The sequence below is a fragment of the Halteromyces radiatus genome, assembly GCF_025201355.1.
Source record: "Halteromyces radiatus strain CBS 162.75 chromosome Unknown BX664scaffold_6, whole genome shotgun sequence".
Classification (NCBI taxonomy): domain Eukaryota; kingdom Fungi; phylum Mucoromycota; class Mucoromycetes; order Mucorales; family Cunninghamellaceae; genus Halteromyces; species Halteromyces radiatus.
Window position 1 is genome coordinate 1918118 of NW_026251692.1, and position 18966 is coordinate 1937083.

The 18966-nt window shown below is 34.6% G+C and overlaps 3 protein-coding genes across 3 annotated transcripts; 2 read left to right on the plus strand and 1 right to left on the minus strand.

Moving 5' to 3' along the window:
• Nucleotides 1-1211: 1211 nt before the first annotated feature.
• Nucleotides 1212-11872, plus strand: BX664DRAFT_300975 (ankyrin repeat-containing domain protein). Its single transcript, XM_051542368.1, has 25 exons — nucleotides 1212-1855; nucleotides 1932-2238; nucleotides 2308-3334; nucleotides 3436-3893; nucleotides 4018-4230; nucleotides 4288-4432; nucleotides 4528-5187; nucleotides 5273-5827; nucleotides 5927-6447; nucleotides 6539-6728; nucleotides 6805-6831; nucleotides 6902-7019; nucleotides 7102-7339; nucleotides 7424-7627; nucleotides 7726-7860; nucleotides 7969-8085; nucleotides 8169-8288; nucleotides 8373-8495; nucleotides 8577-8898; nucleotides 8985-9381; nucleotides 9446-9957; nucleotides 10022-10509; nucleotides 10593-10856; nucleotides 10938-11280; nucleotides 11370-11872. The coding sequence occupies exons 1-25, from the start codon at nucleotides 1242-1244 to the stop codon at nucleotides 11768-11770; spliced, it is 8499 nt and encodes a 2832-aa protein (XP_051398597.1). The 5' UTR covers nucleotides 1212-1241; the 3' UTR covers nucleotides 11771-11872.
• Nucleotides 11873-13060: 1188 nt separating this feature from the next.
• On the plus strand, nucleotides 13061-15266 carry BX664DRAFT_387812 (uncharacterized protein). The gene is made up of 2 exons (XM_051549410.1): nucleotides 13061-13350; nucleotides 13430-15266. The coding sequence occupies exons 1-2, from the start codon at nucleotides 13071-13073 to the stop codon at nucleotides 15136-15138; spliced, it is 1989 nt and encodes a 662-aa protein (XP_051398598.1). The 5' UTR covers nucleotides 13061-13070; the 3' UTR covers nucleotides 15139-15266.
• Nucleotides 15267-15509: 243 nt separating this feature from the next.
• On the minus strand, nucleotides 15510-18095 carry BX664DRAFT_338749 (kinase-like domain-containing protein). Its single transcript, XM_051546492.1, has 8 exons — nucleotides 17847-18095; nucleotides 17627-17737; nucleotides 17388-17536; nucleotides 17176-17219; nucleotides 16923-17113; nucleotides 16648-16818; nucleotides 16412-16575; nucleotides 15510-16344 (listed from the first exon to the last, which is right to left on the minus strand). The coding sequence occupies exons 1-8, from the start codon at nucleotides 17962-17964 to the stop codon at nucleotides 15925-15927; spliced, it is 1368 nt and encodes a 455-aa protein (XP_051398599.1). The 5' UTR covers nucleotides 17965-18095; the 3' UTR covers nucleotides 15510-15924.
• Between the last annotated feature and the right edge of the window lie 871 nt (nucleotides 18096-18966).

An 18966-nucleotide genomic window follows, 5' to 3' on the forward strand; every position in this document is an offset into this window, starting at 1 on the left:
TGCATTCCATAGTTTGTTGGTTTTTTGTTTTTTTTGTTTTTTGTTTTTTTTTATATATATACATCTTTATCGTCTTCTTTTTTTTTTTATACATTTCTTCTCTGATCCTTTATATACATATATGATTGATAAGCGTTTGCTTAACTTTTATATCATCACGTTGTCTTTTATACATTTATAACGCTTTAGACCAATGATCATTCTTTTTTTATATAATAAAATCACTCTGCATGATATGCTTTTGATAACATGTTATTGTTTTTTTTTTTTCTCTACTCTTTGAATGTCAGTTAGCTATTATTTGAAAGTAATCATGAGCGCAAATTGTTTTAATGATAATCTAACGTACTGGAATATTGATTCCATTTGTATTATTCAATGATTGCAAATGAAATACAAGTGTGAGCGTGTTAGCCCATTTTTTTGTAGGGTTACACTGTTGCTATGGCAACCAAGCCCTAATCTTGACTGGCTTGAAAACCTATAAATATCAAGCAATCCAGTTTTCTTTTTTTTTTTTTTTTCTGATTTTTCTTCACTTTTCTTCCTTTACTTTAAATTTCTATTTTTCTTTTTTTTTTTTTTTTTTTTTTTACTACTATTATTATTTCGATCACCTCTCTTCACTACTAATGGCCAAGACTAGTAAGCGATCCTATACCAACAAAGTAAGAACGACGTGTCTTTTTTTTTTTTTTTTTTTTGTGTTGGAACCTACTATTTATTAACCACTTTTTATTATTATTATTATTTGTAGTCAAGACAAGATCTACGCAAAAGATCAGGGTTTCAACGTGGTGTGGCTAAGAAGATGACAGACATTGAATTCATTAGGGATTTTAAGCAATCAAACGTAAGTTGCACAGCTTTGATTGATCTTTTCAAAGTCCGAGCTAACTAATTTCAATCTTTTTTTTTTATGGGGCTATGCTCTTTTCTCCCTTTTTTCCTTTCTTGGTTCACTTTTTTTTTTTCTATTATTGTTCGAACTCTATTTATTCTAGGGGAAAACTTTTTATTTAGTTCATCGTACTGGTAGTGACAAATCTCAAGACACTTGGGAAAATGAAGAAACTGTTGAATCTTTGGAGGTCCTTCAAGCCTTTCATGAACGTGTCAGGTCCACCACTGGTTATTCTATGGACGGTAGAGTATCCTTGATTCCTGCAACTGAATCTGTTAATAACAATGGTATGGACAACAATACAACAACAACAACAACAACAACAACAACAGCTGTTATGTCACAAGGACGTCTAGGACGTAGCTCGAAAACGCGTGCCATGTTACGATTGAATAAAACGGCTATGGAAGCGAAAGGAGTTCTGTCGGATAGTGACTTTAGTGATACGGAAATGAAGGTCAGCAACAAGAGGAAAAGAAAGCAAAGTGTGGCAGGACCAACAAGAAAGGCAAAGGTCGTAGTTCGTGCTCCTCGTGGAAAAGCTTTGGTAAAACTTCAATTGGAATTACTTAACAAACGGAAACAAGAACGTAACGAATGGCTTAATACTCATGATTGGCAAGATGTTGACCATCCTACTGAATGGACTACAGCGGATTGTTGTTTACGATGTTCGACCAAGGCCTATCGACAGGCTATTATCAATGATGATCTACCTCAACTCAAGAAACTTTTGGACAATCACAATACAATCCCGTCCTGGAAAATGGAGGAACGTGTTATGGCTGAGGATAACGCACTTACTTTGGCTATATCTCATGGAAAAAAGGCAATGGTAGATATATTGAAGGCACATGACGAAACAAAGCATATCAAGCTCTCGCAGGAAGTTACTCGCTATGGAAGTAATACTGGTTATATTAGCAAATATACTTTTGGACATGCGGTCAAGTAAGTGAATACATCTACACAAATATAAAACTAGCAACTATATGATTGACATTATCCTTTTATTTGTCTATCATAGGAAAGTGAACGAATCAAGAGGCAATCGTCTAGGAAATTCTGCTTTTTATCGTACTGCTTATTATGGTGATTTCAGCATGGATATCAAGAACAAAGGCACTCCTCTGTGTGAATATATATCAGTATTAAATACTCCCAATGTTACTGATCGCAAGGTAATCAAGTGCCTCGAAAGCTATGATGAATACAACGACATGGACTTTCTTTATCATGTTGTTAACTCTGGAAACTATGTAGTGGCCAAGACTCTACTGAAAAATAGTGAAAACAGAGCTGGATTCAATCAATTACATGCTGCTGTTTTATTGGTAATAAATGAACTAGAAAAATGATTATAATATCATGTACTCACTTTTTTTTTTTTTTTTTTTGAATAGAAAAACCTGCCATCCTTTAGAAAAATCCAAATTCTCAAAAAGCCTCATTACTGTTACAACATGACACCTTATCTATGCTCTGCAATTCATCCATCTGCAAAAAATTTGAAAACATTCTTTGAACAATTGGATCCAGCCGAACGTGTTGAAATGGACGAACTCTCCAGGACTGTGGCTCACTATGCAGCTGTCAGTACCACACCTGAATGTTTGGAATACCTGATCTCTCAAAACTTCAACTTCTCCCATGGTGACAAGCATCGTCTTACCCCGTTGATTCAAGCTGCTCGCTTTGGTCGTACTGAAAATATCCGTCCTTTGCTACAATATTTATCCAATGATTCTTTACCGTGCACTGAGTTTGCTGATAACACTTTACTGCGTAATCGACGTCGCCCACTTCACTTTGCAGCTTACTATGGACACGCCAACACTTGCAAGGAATTGATTGATTGTGGTGCTACAGTGGATGCTATTGAATCCGGTCTCAAGTTTACTCCCTTGATGCAAGCCGCTCAACGAGGTCACTTGGATTGTGTGAAAGCTTTGGTTGAATATGGTCATGCAGAGTTAATTTTGGTGGACAAATTTTCTAGATCAGCACTACAATTGGCTTGTATGTGTGGGCATTATCAAGTTGCAAAATATTTATTATTACAAGGCATGGATCCTGATGCAGCTGACTCGTCTGGAAATACTTCTGCTCACTATGCTGCTGCCTTTGGTTATATGGAAATTTTGAAACTTTTGATAGAATTTGCTGGTGCGTCTCCATCTAGTTATAATGTCTGGCGGTCTACTCCATGCTCTGTGGCCAATATGAAAGGACATAATGCCATTGTCAAGTATCTCTTATCCATTCCTTCTGGTGGCATCGATATCAATTTCAAAGATCAGGAAGGATTCACCATGATGCATCATACTGTCACTGAACATTTCAAGAATACATGTGAAATGGATCAGAATATGCGCAGGATTCAAATCATGTTGGAACATAATCCTGATGTCAACGCTCGCTCAATCAATGGTAAAAAAAAAAAAAAAAAAAAAAAAAAAAAAAAAAAAAAAAGAAAGAAAGAAAGAAAAAAAAATTGCTTTGGTTCATCATAACTTATCTTCCTTCTTTAGGTGATACCGTTTTACATTCTCTTTTGAGCGCCAATTATTATTCGAAACACAAGTTTGAATCCAATGAAAAAGACGATTTCTCAGCGGATGATGAACTATGTATCGAACATCAACAAAAAATTGCTCGACTACTTATCAAGGCTGGTGCAGATATGAACGCAAAGAATGTCAACCAAAACTCCCCTCTCTCCGTGGCCATGGCTAATCAAAATTACCCAATGGTGGCGATACTAATTGAAAATGGAGCGAACTACTGGAACGATACAGATGACGCAGGCAATACATTTTTCCATTATCTTTTGTATGGTTTTGGTCAATTAGATAATGTGGATTTGGATACAAAACAACATTGGTCTCGCTATGAAGAAACTCGATCTCGATATATCAAATGTATGGCCAATATTTGGAATGCGATTGAAGCGAATCCTGTTCCCAGTGATCAAGTTAATAATATTAATGTAAGTAAAAAAAAAAAAAAAAAAAAAAAAAAAAAAAGGTATTGATAGGATGATTTATCTATATAAGATGACAATTTTTGATTATTATTATTTTATTTTTTATTTTTATTTGTTACAATTTTAGATTAACAAACCAAACAAAGAAGGTTACACTGCTCTTTTATATGCAATTCATGAAGTGATCAAGATGCAAAAGGCTTTTGTCTCTGAACAAAAAAGTCGCGTTCAAGCAGGAACCTCTCCTCGTTACCACAATCGCTTGTTTGAAAACTCTACTGCACCTGTAGAATCCGAAGAACGACGTCCTGTTCGCTTTATATTCAAATTTGATGAATTTGTAAGTATCAATGAATATTATTCTTTTTTTTTATCAGTCCTTACTTTTCTTGTTTAGTTCATCTATGCTGGAAAACTTTTGGATCGATTCAAACCAAATATGAATGCCATTGTCACTTTGCCCAAGAACTTTATGAAGAAAAATCCGAAGGCTCAACCAAAGGATTATCCTCGAAATACTGGTTATAGTGCACTCCATTTAGGTACGTCTTAAAACAAAAAAAAAAAAAATGATTATGTGGTATTCATTCACGTTTATTTACTGATTGATTGATTTATATTTTATATTTATGTTAAGCCGCTCACACACAACATGCTTTGTTACTGGATTTCTTACTTTCTCATGGAGCCGATGTCAATCAACAAGTCAGAAAATCGAATGATATCACTGGAAAAACAGCATTGGCGATGGCATATTTCACTCGGAAAAATGATACATCACAATATCTATCTGGAGATCCTACTATTGCTTCTGAACGTGCTCACAAACTCTTTGATATATCTATGCCTACATTTGAAAAGGACCTTTATTCATCATTGGATGTTTTTATCAAGTACGGTGTCAATCCTTGCCTTGCTGATGAAAATGCCCATACTGTGTTGATGTCTGCTTCCAAATCATTAGACATACAAGCGATACAAAAGATGTGTGATTCTCTTTCTCTCCTTGGATTGGATGGTATTCAAGGTCTTGAATTACGGGATGACTTTGACCACAAAACAGCTCTGATGACATCCATTTCTACTTTTGAAACCAACTATGAAAAAAACAAGAATGAAAAGGAAATTGACACGAACACAATTGAACGATTACTTACCGTTGGCGCTGATGTGAATGCAATCTATAAAGACGGTGATTCTGTAGTAATGAAAGTTCTGCGTCTTGGTTACTATCCTCTGGTGGAAGTATTTTTTGAATATACAAGAGTTCCTATCGTTCATACTGTGCGAAACAAAAGTAAGTGTGTTTCTTTTGGAAAAATCATTCGTTTGGAATAAATACACTCATTCATTTTTATTTTATTTTTGAAATATACCTTTAGATGGAGAAAATCCTTTGATAGTTGCCTGCAAATCAAAAGAATCCAAAATTCTCAATCGATACCTGGAATGCTTTGGTCAAGATACAAAAAAAAATGGAATGATGGATACGACTGTTCATGTGAACGAACTTGACAATGAACTCAATGGACCTTTGGCACTAGCATCTACTGCTGGAAATGTTAACGCTGTACGTACTTTACTTTCTTATCAAGCAAATCCAAACTTGACTGGTTGTAAGAAAAATCCATTATTTGAAGCTATCAAAAATTTACATTTCGATGTGGTGGAAGCATTACTCTCTGCTGGTGCCGACTCCAATGTACGTGATCCCGAAGATAGTACTTGTCCTTTACATCACGCTGTCAAGACTGGAAAAGCTCTATTGGTGCGAACTCTTCTTGAATATGGTGCATCCCCAAAACAAGCTGACAAATTGGAACAAACACCATTACACTGGGCTGTACAACAGTCAAAAGGTCAAACGGATCGATCTATGCGTGTTGAACGATTACTTTTACAGGCTGGTGCTGATATCAACGCTAGAGATATATTGGGTAAGCTATTTTTTTTTTTTAAAAAAAAAAAAAATTCCAAGTCGCTGAATCACTTTTTGATATATCTTTCTTTCTTTCTTCTTTTTATTTTTTGAAAAGGTCGTACGCCATTACATGTTATTTTTACTGGATTACGCTCGATACCTTGGATGTGTCAAACTGTTCCAACACACAAAAAGGTGACCAAATTGATTGAGGAAAGGAAGCAAGCAAAGGAACAAGAAGACAGTATCAAGAAATATGTTGCAATGTATGGACATCTCAATGGTGATATGGACATATGGTTGGAACAACATAAACGATCAGCGATGGAATTGGAAAAAATCTCAAAGGCTCAAGAAGAAAAGGATGATAAGAACAAGGACGAGGTGATATTAACAGATGATGATCGAATCAATCTTTTAAAATACTTGGATTTCAGCTTTGGACAAGACTCTGAAAAAATTGATCCTGTAGATATGCTTACGGAATTGATTGATGTGAATGGTATAGAATTGGATTTGCCAGACTCATTCGGACGTACGCCTTTCCATTATGCCGTTGCAGTGAATGCTTCTACATGTGCGACTATGTTATTGGATTCTGGCAAGGTCGATATCAATGCTCAAGATGCTGATAAAGTAAGGAAATCATGATAAATATAGAAACTTCAATAATAACTGTTCTTCTTTTTTTTAAAAAAAAAAAATTCATTTACATAATTATTAATAGAATGGTGGTGTTCAACTAGCTTTACGATTCAAATTTTCAAATTTGGCAGTAATGATCTATAATCGAGGTGGCAAAGATTCGGATATCTATCTCCCAGATGGTGGCAAGTCTTCAGTCATCAGCTTTAGTTTGGCTCATTCTTTTATGAATGTCAGTTATCTATTTGTTTCCAACTCTGAAACCGCACTTAGTAAGATCAAAAAGAAGAGGAACAAGAAGAAAGAGGTAAGCAGCATACTAATATAATACTTCTTTTTTTAACATAGATGCAATATATGACTCTGTACGTAATGGTAAGTTATTTAAAATAATCTTACCTTGATTGATCTTTTGGTATTTAACGGCTGCTTTTGTATTATGTAGGAAAATACCATTTCGCTCATACTTTGATGCGACATGCTGATGACTCCGTATTGAGTGGCATTATTCCTGGCAAGAATCAAAATTTATGGCATGTGCTTACCAACTTCCAACCCAATACGTAAGTGACGGAACAAATATGTGAATAGATGGAGTACTTTAATTCTTTTTTTTTTCTTTTTTTTTTTTTTTTTTTTTTTTAGAGAAATTTGGAATGATTATCTCCCAGACATTTTGGAAAGAATTTCAACACTAAACCTGGAACTTTTTGCGGACAAGGAAAACTGTACACCTATTCATTATGCTGCTTGGAATGGACAAGAAGTATTGTTGAAACATTTACTTACTTTGGACCCTCGCCCAGAAACAACATTTGATACTACTTATCAATTCTCTCATGTTAGAATGGCTGTGGACTCCAATAGTGTGAACTGTGTGAAGGTAATACTTTAAGGGGATGTGCTCTAGTAGTCTTTTTATATTCTGGGATCCTTACCGATCTTTGTTTATATGTATCGTTTATAGTTGCTATTGGAAGCTGGCTTACCATTGACTCAAGGAAACCTTAAAGATCATCCGTCTGCCCTTTTCCACGCAGTGCACAAGGAAAACATCGATATGATCAAACTACTATTACAATATGGTGCTGCCTTGGATGATGATAGTCAGTATGGCCGACGAAATGCAGTCTTGGATGCTTGTATGTTGGAAAGGGCTGATATCCTTCAGGTACCATATTTTGATCTACATTCTCAATATTGGTTATACTGATCTTCTTTTTTTTTCCTCTCTTTTTTTTTTTTTCTGGTTCCTACTGACTGATTTAGATTTTGGTGGATGCTGGTGCAAATGTCAATACACCTTCAAGGTTGATCCGCATCATGGAAGGACAAAGATATTTTGACTCGGAATCACATCCTATATTTTTTGTCTGTCACCGTAAAAACATTGAACTATTGAAGGTAAAAAAAAAAAAAAAAAAAAAAAAAAAAAAAAAAAAGTGATGATAGCAAAAAAAAAAAAAAAAAAAAAAAAGCTGAAAACCATCACATCATTTTATTATTAATTAGATCCTATTGAAAGCATCGGCAAACACAGATGTGATTGGTGCAAACGATGAAAGGGTGGAAGATGGTCGCTCATGCTTAATGTACAATGTGTCTACCTGTCGATTGGAGAACGTCAAGGTAAGAAGAAATATGAAAAAAAGGAGGATGATGAAATAAAAATTATTCACTGATTCTTCTTTATTACATATATTTGGTACTAGCTTTTATTGGAACATGGTGCCGATTTGAACATAAAGGACAATAAATCTCCTCGATCAGCATTCTATCAAGTATTTTTCGAAAAAGCAAAGAAAGCACTTGACAAAAAGTGCTCATGTTGGGTATGTAGAATGGGAAATGAAACAATTTTGATTTATTCATGTTCTTATCCCCTTTTTATTTTCTATTATCTTTATGTCATTTAGTCTGAAATATACGAAATGATGTTCAATCATACTCCTGCTCCTGATGTTAACATGATTGATGTAGAAACTGGTATGACGCCTTTGGAATTTGCTATTCGAAATCATGATATCGCTTTGGTGGATGTAAGTGAATACTCATATAATGATTTAATGTTATTCGTAATACTGAACTTCGTTTATTATTTATACCATTTTACTATGTAGCGTCTTCTTGTACTTGGTGCTGACCCGAATGTTGTTAGTTGCAAGACGACGCTAGAATCTACTGACCTATATACTGATCAAGTCAACGCGGTATTCCATTGTATTCTTCATGATGATTTGGATATATTAAAAGTACTATGCAATACAACGAAATACGCTATTGATTGGACTGCCGTTGACTCCAAAGGACGAACTATCATCGCGCGTGCTATTGATATTAATGATGGCTTTGGATACCGAAATATCGAAGTCATCAACTTCTTGGTGGCTCAAATGGGTGTGACTTTGTACAAAAATCTTGTTGAAATTGCTGATCATGATGGTAACTGACATAGGATGGAATTAAATGAAAAAGGTAGAATATTTTATTTACTTGTAATCGATTTTTTGTGATATTGGTATTTATAGGAAAACGACCTACGGAAATTGCATCGATGCACAACCGAATAGATCATTACGATACATTGGTTCAACATGGTGCGTCAAGTACGGAAATTGCAGAAGAAATTGACGAGTTTATGGATGACAGTGTTGGCGACGTAATGGATTTGGAACGCATCCCCTTGGAAACTGTGGAACAAGATGCTGAAGCTGAACGTACTCTTTTACAAGCCATTAAGGACCAAAAGAAGAACAAGAGCAAGAACAAGAACAAGAACAAGAACAAAGACAAGAAAAAGGTTGTAATTGATCATTACTCACAAATGGAAAAGATTGGTACTATTGTCTTGGATGAAGATGGTGAGCCCTATGATATCATGATTATGAAAGTGGAAGTTGGGCGGTCCTTATACAGCTGCAATATGTAAGAAAATGAAAATAAAAGTCATGGAATTGACACTAATTATCAATATAATTCTATGATATAGGTTTTACAAGTTGTCGGTAATTTACAACAATCTTCTGGATCTGTATGTTCTTTGGACTCGTTGGGGTGCTTTTGGCGAAGAAGGCATGCATCAAAAAACACCTTATCTATCTCAAGATGAAGCAGTGTCAGCTTTCAAATCCATCTTCAAATCCAAAACCGGAAATCTATGGCAAGACCGTCTGACTAACTTTGTTGAAAAAGGAGGTCGTTATCAACTCATCAAGGCTAGAGATCCTGTCAAAGATGCTATTTTAGACGATGTCGATTTGGATTTTACTCACAATGAAATTCAACCTACACAATTACCAAGGAGTCTACACAATACTATGAAACTCTTCTGCAACTTCAACACGCTCAAGAACGCTTATAAAAATGTCAAATTGGATATTCCCATTGGTCAAGTTCCTCCAGAATCAATTCGTGAAGCTACAGCTATTTTCAAACGACTGGAAAGAATCGCCGAATATCTTGTAGACAAATATAACGAGGAAGTAGCTGCTCGTTACAATGGTAAGAGAACAAATCCTCTCCTCACCCTTTTATGATCTGCATATTCACTTTTTTTTTTATGTAGAAATGATTCACAAAGGTATTCAAGCAAGCAGTCGTTACTACCGCTTATTACCGATCAACAATCCAAACAACAAACAAGGATTACGACCCCTGTTATGCAGAAATCAATTGAATACTGAAAGGGCCCGGTTGAATGATGCTCGATATATCAATTTTACTCTCAATGTTGTTTTGGCGGCGAAACATCAGGCTAAGGAAATCAATCCCTTTGACTATTCTTATCGTGCTCTTGGATGTCAACTGACAGAGGTAATGTCTGATTGCCGTGAATTCAACGTGGTTTCCAAGTATATGAAGAGTACTTCAAACGATTCTGTATACGAAATTGCACATATGTTTTCAGTGAATCGGGATGAAGAACAACAACGATTTTCACCGTTTGCTTCAGACAAAAATCGTAAATTACTTTGGCATGGATCTCAATTGGGTAACTTTATGGGAATTTTGAATCAAGGTCTTCGATGCAAACCTAAATTTGCTGGTGAAACGGTAAGGATAAGAAAGATAGAACTCAAAGAATGATTGATAGCTCATACTCTACATTTTTTTTTTTTTTTTTTTTTTTGGGATAGGGTTCAATGCTTGGAAATGGAATCTATTTTGCCGACATGTTTTGCAAATCCATTGGCTACGCCAACAACAGCTATTATGAAACCAAGAATTCTGCCTATGCTCTATTATTACTCTGTGAAGTGGCTTTGGGAAAAGAATGTCCAGTGACGCCATGGGATACAAATGAATATGTTTATAAAAAGGAAGAAAAGCAGTATAACTCTATGAAATGTATTGGAAGAAATGGTCCAAATTTATCTAATGCCGTTTATGACACTAATGGGGTAAGCAGAAGAAAGAAAAGAATAAGAAAAGCTAGTGACTAACTCTATATATATACATGTATATAATATGCAATTGATTAGGTGATGATTCCTATGGGTCCTGCTGTCACAATGGAATTACCTTCTAATCTTAGAGATAGTTCAAGAACAAATTACAACGAATACTTGGTAGAGGATGAAGCTCGAGTCAAGATTCGCTATATGGTGTTGGTTCGTCATAGTCAATCCTGCTTCCTTTGTGAGACTCGGAATAATTCTGCGAACATGACAAGTTTAGAAGATCATGAATTCAAGTCTGTCTCTTGGAAGGATGTCAATTCATTCGAAAAGGAAATCTTCAACATGTACCTGAATGATATCAGCAAGACACCAAAACAATACTTTGATGAAAAGTTGCCCATCTTTTTGGAAAATCAAAATACATGTAAGTTGGATGGAAAGGAAATACTGATCAATCATCACGTTCGCTAACTAAACCATTTTCATCTTTTGTTCTATGATTGACATCTATAGACGATTCTTTGCACTCTTGGTCCCTTGCTATGGATATTGATAGAAGAAGCAAAATATGCAAAGATTGTGCCAACAAGATGATTACTATTATGATTACTAAGGAAATACAAGATTTACAGTCCAATCTGGAAGCTTCTGGGCAATTGAACAAATATCCCTTCTTCCGTATGACACTTTGCCGAGATGGACGACAATGCAAAGTGCAATACGACTTCCCAGAACACGCAAAGAAGTACCAACATTGGAAGGACAAGAAGGATGATGGATTAACTACAACAATTGAAAACAACAACGGTGTGACAGCTCTCCGACATGAAGATGACGATGATGAAGACGACGATACGGACGATGATATGGACAATAACAATGAACAGGATGATTATATGGACTTAGATTATTAGTGATCGACATTCTCTTTATCTAATATATATATATATATATATCACCATCCTTTTTACTCTTGATTTACTATATGACCTTCTTTTTATAGCTATATATGCCCCTTCTTTTTTTTTTCATTCAATAAAGTTTCAATATCCTCTTTATATTATAGTAAAAAAAAAAAAAAAAAAAACTTTCTCCCTTCCTCTCTTCTTTCCTTTTTTTAACATATGATGGATCATCCATCATTTCCCCTCACCAATATCATCCTAACACAATAATGAATACTATTTCTAGCTAAAAACAGGATTGGTGGCTCATTACAGACTACCATTGGCCACGATCGGAGTCAAAGGACATTATTTAGATCTGAATCTAAGGGATGCATTTGCCAAATTAAGTAACCACCCAAAATGACAAAAAAAAAAAAAGGATGTTCGAGAATCAAAGATCTACTTCGATTGACATCGCAATATAAATATACATACTTATTCATACTTTCTTGAAACCATTCTTATGAAAATATTAAGATAGAATCCTTTTCGTTTGATATGACATGATGTTTATACAATATCCTATTGTAAATTATGTTGTAATACATAACAAATACCCTTAAAAAGAACATCATCCCGCTGCAATCCATTCAAGATTTTTTTTTTAATGATATTAATATTATTATTAATATTATCTTATTGTGTTGATGTGATGGAGAGATCTTTTCAATAATAAATGAATGAAACATGTAGTTACAGTATCTCCCTGAAGAAAATGCAGACAGACGCATGGTTGACAAGTGTGATTGTACTGATTGATATGAATCAGGTATTTTGACACGTTGTGATCGGGGTAACGGATCGAGACTAAAAAAGGGAACTGCCAAGAATGGGATATTCTACTACTATATTGTTGTAAAGTTTTGTTTTTATATAGAAAAGGTATAGATCATATGTAGTTTAAGATTTAAGATTTTCTACAGTTTATTGTTATTGTGTATGTAAGGGAATCGCCGTTTGATGTGCATTAAAAATAAAAAAAACTCCTCTTTTATATTAATGATTGATTGCCCAATTTCCCTTAAAGGTAAAGGTAGTACATCGTGATAGGAAAAAAAAAAAAAAAGAAAATGGTGGCTAAATAAAAACCAAGTAAAGGTCAAAGTACTAGGGGACCATCATCATCTCATATCTGCTCTATTAAAAAAATCCGGTGTCCCGCGAAAAATTGACTACTTTATTTTTTTTTTCTTTCTCCTTTCTTATTTTTCTTTTTTTCTTTTTCTTTTTTCTTTTTTTTCATATATACCTTTTTCAGTCTTACACTATGGGCTTACTAAAAAAATTACCAAGTTTTAGTAAAAAGAGTAGAGTCAAGACTTCCGATCGACCTCCATTACCTACTACTACTACTACTACTACTACAGTTGAACCTTTGTCTTTGAAGCTGGACTTTGATGTCAAATCTCAACCTGAAGAATGGAATGCTCAGAACGCTATTACCACCATTACAAACTCAAACGATAATATGACAACAACTACTAAACCAGAAGCTAGTTTATTGGACGATATCTTCTCTGAACTCAAGCAATCTTCTCAACCTCAAGGTAAAACCGTAAAAAAAAAAAAAAAAAAGGGGTAAAGTGTTTAACCACAGACAATCTAAACTGCTCTTTTATTCATTAGATTCACTACATGCTGACATCTCTTTGGCTTTTGCACTATCAGAACAACTCCAAATGGATTCAACACAAACACAACCTTTTCAACAGAAAAAGGAACCAAATGTCAATTCCACTCCAGTGACATCGACTGCTTTATTTGGCAAAGATAGTATCTACAGTAGTTATCTTACAGGTCATCAATCCAACGAACCTTCTATGTTTGCTTCTCTTATGCAACCATTACCTACATCTCAGCACACGTCTTCTTCTGGACCACCTACTAATAACAACACGGCAACAACAAAGAAGGAACAAGTGACAACACAAATCGTATTAGACTCAGATGTATCAGGTTCTGAAGAAAATGACGATGATGAATCAAGTGATGATGAACATGATGAAAAACTTCGAAAGACTCCTGGAGCATGTCCTATCATGGAACGACGAGGACATCATCATCGATTGAATGTATCACGCAAAGTAGATCAATGGGCTCATCAAATTGAAGACAATGTAGCGGAATCAAATCAATCAATGCTCAATAGGATGAAAGATCGTCATCGTCAACAATATAAACTAGCAGCTATGCGACAACAACAACAACAACAACAACAACAACAACAACAACAACAACAACCTTTTGCTCCTATGATGTATACACCTACTACTTCTGGAAACATGATGATGACTCCTTCTGTTTCCTCTATTGTACCAACAGCGTCTGGAATGAATCCCATGCTTTGTGCCACTGTACCACCCATCTCAATGTCACCGTCTTTGCACTCCGCCATGACCGTACCACAACATGGCACCAATTTTGCCACTCCATTGGATCCTACTTCGACACCAACCCTAACCAAATATCATCAGCAACAACAATGCATTACTCCTCCTGCAACTGTAGATCAGCTTTCGCCCCGTTCATCTAACTCTTCACCCCGACCATCAACACCTGCATCTCCTACCCTCTCAGCTGAAAACACGCCTCGTACTTCCACCAGTACAGTTTCCACCATTAAATCATCCAAAGGTCAAGTGGATGTTGAAAGCAATGAAGAGAATCAACAAGACAATAGCACCATAGAAAATAAAGAATCAACATTTAGTACCACGAACGATGACGATGCTGATGATGAAGCAGATGATGATGATAATGACGACGATGGTATATCAATTAGTAACAAACGACGATCTCACAATAAAAAGTCTGCATCCTCCATTCGACATTCACGCTCAGTCCCTGATTTGAAAAAGAAGAAAAACAAACGCAAATCCAACCGATCACCACAACATTCTGCCAATCCTTCACCATCCACATCATCCAAAACAACAACCACTTCAAATTCAATAGTGACGCCCATGTCATCCACATCTACGCCATCACATCCACCATTACCGCAAACAAGATCAGTACCTCAAGGACTCAAGTCAATGAAAAGTGAACCTGATTTAAAACGACACTCCAACCATCCCATGGTGCCACCCTTTATGCTTCAACAGCTCTACCAGCAACAACAACAACAATTATTGAACCAGCAACAACAGCAATTACAATTAGAATTTGAAAGAATGCAATTATATCAACGGGAACAACAACTGAAACAAGAGTATATACAGTTACATCAACGATCATCACAAATCCAACGCAGTTCCACTTTACCAACTATGGGTGCTCGACCTCCTCCTTTTGATCCTCGTTTTTATCCCTCTTATTACCCTACAATGCAATGATGTCCCCTCACTCACTTTTGTTAGTACTCCTCAGTCCTTTCTTTTTTTTTTATAGTCTTGTCATTATGGTTATATATCTTACGCCGTTTTAATAAACGACCCTTTGAATAAGCTCTCCCTTTTTTTTTAAAAAAAAAAAATATTTGGTTTTTTTTTTTTTTTTACAAGTCGATTGTGTTTTCTTTTTTTGTAGTAGGGCGGATTAGAATATTTTTGTTGATGACATTATTAAATTCTGTGAGACAGTTTTTTTTTTTTTTTTTTTTTTTTTTTTTCTACAAAAAGAGGTCTCCTTCCTTATTGGTAAAGTATCATAAACTCGAGGTCCATATCTCCAAAAGGAAGACAAAATTTCAACATATCTACAATCATGTTTTCTATTTTACTTTTCTTTATTCAGTTGATTTGATTGGATGATGGGAGAGAGGAGAAATCAAAAAAAAGGGGGAGGGGGATGATGTCCCAACAAAAAAAAAAAAAATCAATAAGGGTAAAGTCGTGTAAAGATGAACCAAATATAAAAATGTAATACAGTAAAAAAGGAATATTAAAAAAAAAGCATAGAAAAACAAAGTGGTTGCATAACTAGTAAGGAAATCAATAGTCTAACCTACCAACCCCTCTTCAATCACCACCAGAAAAAAAAAAAACCGAAAAAAAAAGAGAACCAACAAACTAATAACATAGTGGGAGGAAGAGGAGGAGGAGGAGGAAGGATAGGTGTAAAATAATAATAATAGTAATAAAAGGAAGGGAAGAAGGATGTATCTAATCTATCTTGGTTGACTAAGCAATGGCACCACAGGTTATCAAGGACATGAAACTATGCCAGAATCCACGATCATTCTTTTGTTGATGTTGTGTTGGAGGTATATCTTGTTGCATATTGACTTGCAGGCCATGTTGTGGTGAAGGTGGCATTACTGGTGCCTTGGTTTCATCCATCAAGCCTTGACTAGAACGATGTTGATGTGATTGTTGCTGAGAAACATGTCTTTTAGCCGACACTTGTTGAATTTGTTCTTGTTCTTGTTGTTGCTGTTGCTGTTGTTGTTGTTGTTCTTGTTGTTGTTGTTGTTGTTGTTGTTGTTGTTGTCGTTGTTGTTGTTGCTGTTGCTGTTGTTGCTGCTGCTGTTGTTGACGATGATGTTGTGGAGTACGTCGGCCTTGATTTGATTCACGTCCATGTCGATGACGATTGACAGTCTAAAAGTTATAAAAAAAAAAGATAGTTAGCAAATATACGAAATTTATATATTAATATAATACGTACTTCCCATCCTTTGCCATTATTTAACAAACACCAATCGTAAACGCCATCGTCCACTTCATTATTGTTTCGGAGCACCTTGTTAAATAGTTCTCGTAAAAATTCATAATCGGGTGATTCTTCAAATCCCAATTTACGTACATATTGCAAGTATACGCCAAATTCTTCTAATGAATATAAAAAAAAAAGGAGTTAGTAGGTATTATGATGACGATGATAATGATGATGATTATGTTTACCTGGATAACTAGCACATAGTTCTTTGACAGGAGTGGATTGTTTCTTTTCACCAATTTTTTCATATTTTTGTTTATTTGTTGCTGCCTTGAGACCTTGCCACGGTAAAGATCCACGTAAAAAGTACATAAACACATGACCAAGCGATTCCAGATCATCCCGTCTTGATTGTTCTGTATTATATATTTCGTAAATAGTAAGTATAACCAAGTATCATTCCAAAATATATATATATATATAAGATCATCTCCCTCCTTATTTTATCATTCATTCTTACCTCGTCCTAAATGGGTATTGATGCTCATGTATCTTGCAGTGCCTGATAAGCTTTTGCGTTCCCGGTAGGGTATATGTTGTTTTGTTTTGGGATCTCGGTAATGTTTTGCCATGCCATAATCGATCATAAACACTGTATTTGCGCATTTGGAACCAGGTCGTCCAATTAAGAAGTTATCAGGTTTAATATCACTAGAATGTATAAAAAAAATGATAAGAAGATTGTTTTATATTATGAAATATATAGATATTACCGATAAATAAGACTTCGTTCATGAACATTTTCAACACGATAGAGCTAAATAAACATAAATAAGAAGATTATAAGTAGATATTTCATAAAGGGGAATAGAAAAGAAGGAGGGGGGGGGTAGAAAGATGATCAAAATATTTTCTTTTTTATGAATATCAATAGGAGGAAATGGTACGGGTTAAGAGAGAGAGAAAGAGAGAGAAATAAGTTTACCATTTGTTTTGCCAGCATAGCTACAGTTTTAGTAGAGAATTGTCTTCCACACATATCAAATAAGTCTTCTAAACTAGGACCCAATAAATCAATGACCAAAATATTATGTAAACCTTCTTGACCAAAGTAATACGATTTAGGTACTCCTTCTATTCATATAATAATAATAATAATAATAATAATAATATGATTGAATACAATAATAATAATAATAGTAATAATAAAGTCTATTTCCTTACGTAGTCCAGCTAATATTTTATAAGTACGGTATTCATCTCGTAATTGAGGAGCATCTGATTTTCTTGGTTCAAATTTAATGGCAACAGATTGATTGTTTAATAAATTGGTTCCTAGATATAATAATGAATGATAAATAAAAGAAAATAATAATAATAATAATAATAATAATAATAATAACTTTTCTTTTTTTATAATAATAATAATAATAATAACTTTTACCTTCATATAATACACCAAAACTACCTTCTCCTAGCTTCTTTCCGACTTTGTAATGGACACCAACAACATTGGCGGAAGAATGATGTTGGCTTGAAGCCGATGGTTGATGGCTGGTCATGCAAATGAATGGTTGAAAAAGAAATAATAGGTATCAGATAATTTTTGATAATAATAATAATAATAATAAACGGATTGACTGGTCAAAATATATAGAAAAAAGGAAATCGGAAAAGAAAAAGAGAGAAAAAAAAAAAAAAGGGGGAAGGTGGGGAGCAAAGAAGAAAAAAAAAATAGGCGGAGACAAATTCTAGGTTGACAAAAGGATTGATTCACCACGTGCTTTGTGGCTCTTTTTTGACCCACTTTTCCAAAAGGATGGATGAATATGCGGAGTTGAGGTTCTTAACTTATACCTTCTAATGTTTCATTCAATAAGCATGACACACTAAAACTGATTCTAGCAATAGGATATGTCTTGCATAAAAATGACATAGTATAATATTATATAAAAAGAGATGATTTCCTTTTCATTTTTTTTTTGTTTGTTTGTTTGTTTTCAATTCATATTAAAGCAATTATGTCTGATAAATCTCAATATAATCAAACTACATCGGTAAGTTATAATTATTAAATTTTATATTATATTATAAAAATATTTATTTCATTTTTATATTATTAGACTACCGATGATGCACCAAAGGGTTATCATCCTTTTAGGCGTGGTAGTAGAATGGCCTCTCAAAGAGCTTATGATGGTATTAAATCAGCAACTTCTACAGGCTTTTCAACAGCAGCCGCTAGATTTGAGGATTCTTGGGGAAATAATGCTTTCACCGAAACTGGCTTTACTGAAGTAGGCTATACTGAAGATTATGGTGGTGGTAATGTCGTTAATACCACTGTGAAAAATGAAACCATGAAGAATACTGATGTTACCAAGAACACTTAAAAAAAAATAATAATAAAAATATAATCATCATCCTATTGTATATATAAAATTGAACGAATAAAAAAAAAGGAAACGAGTTTTTTTTTTTATTATCATTCCATTGGTTTTTTTTTTTTTTTTGATCGAATTCCACCCCCCTGCTGATATAACTTAGGCCGGGACTAGTATCCA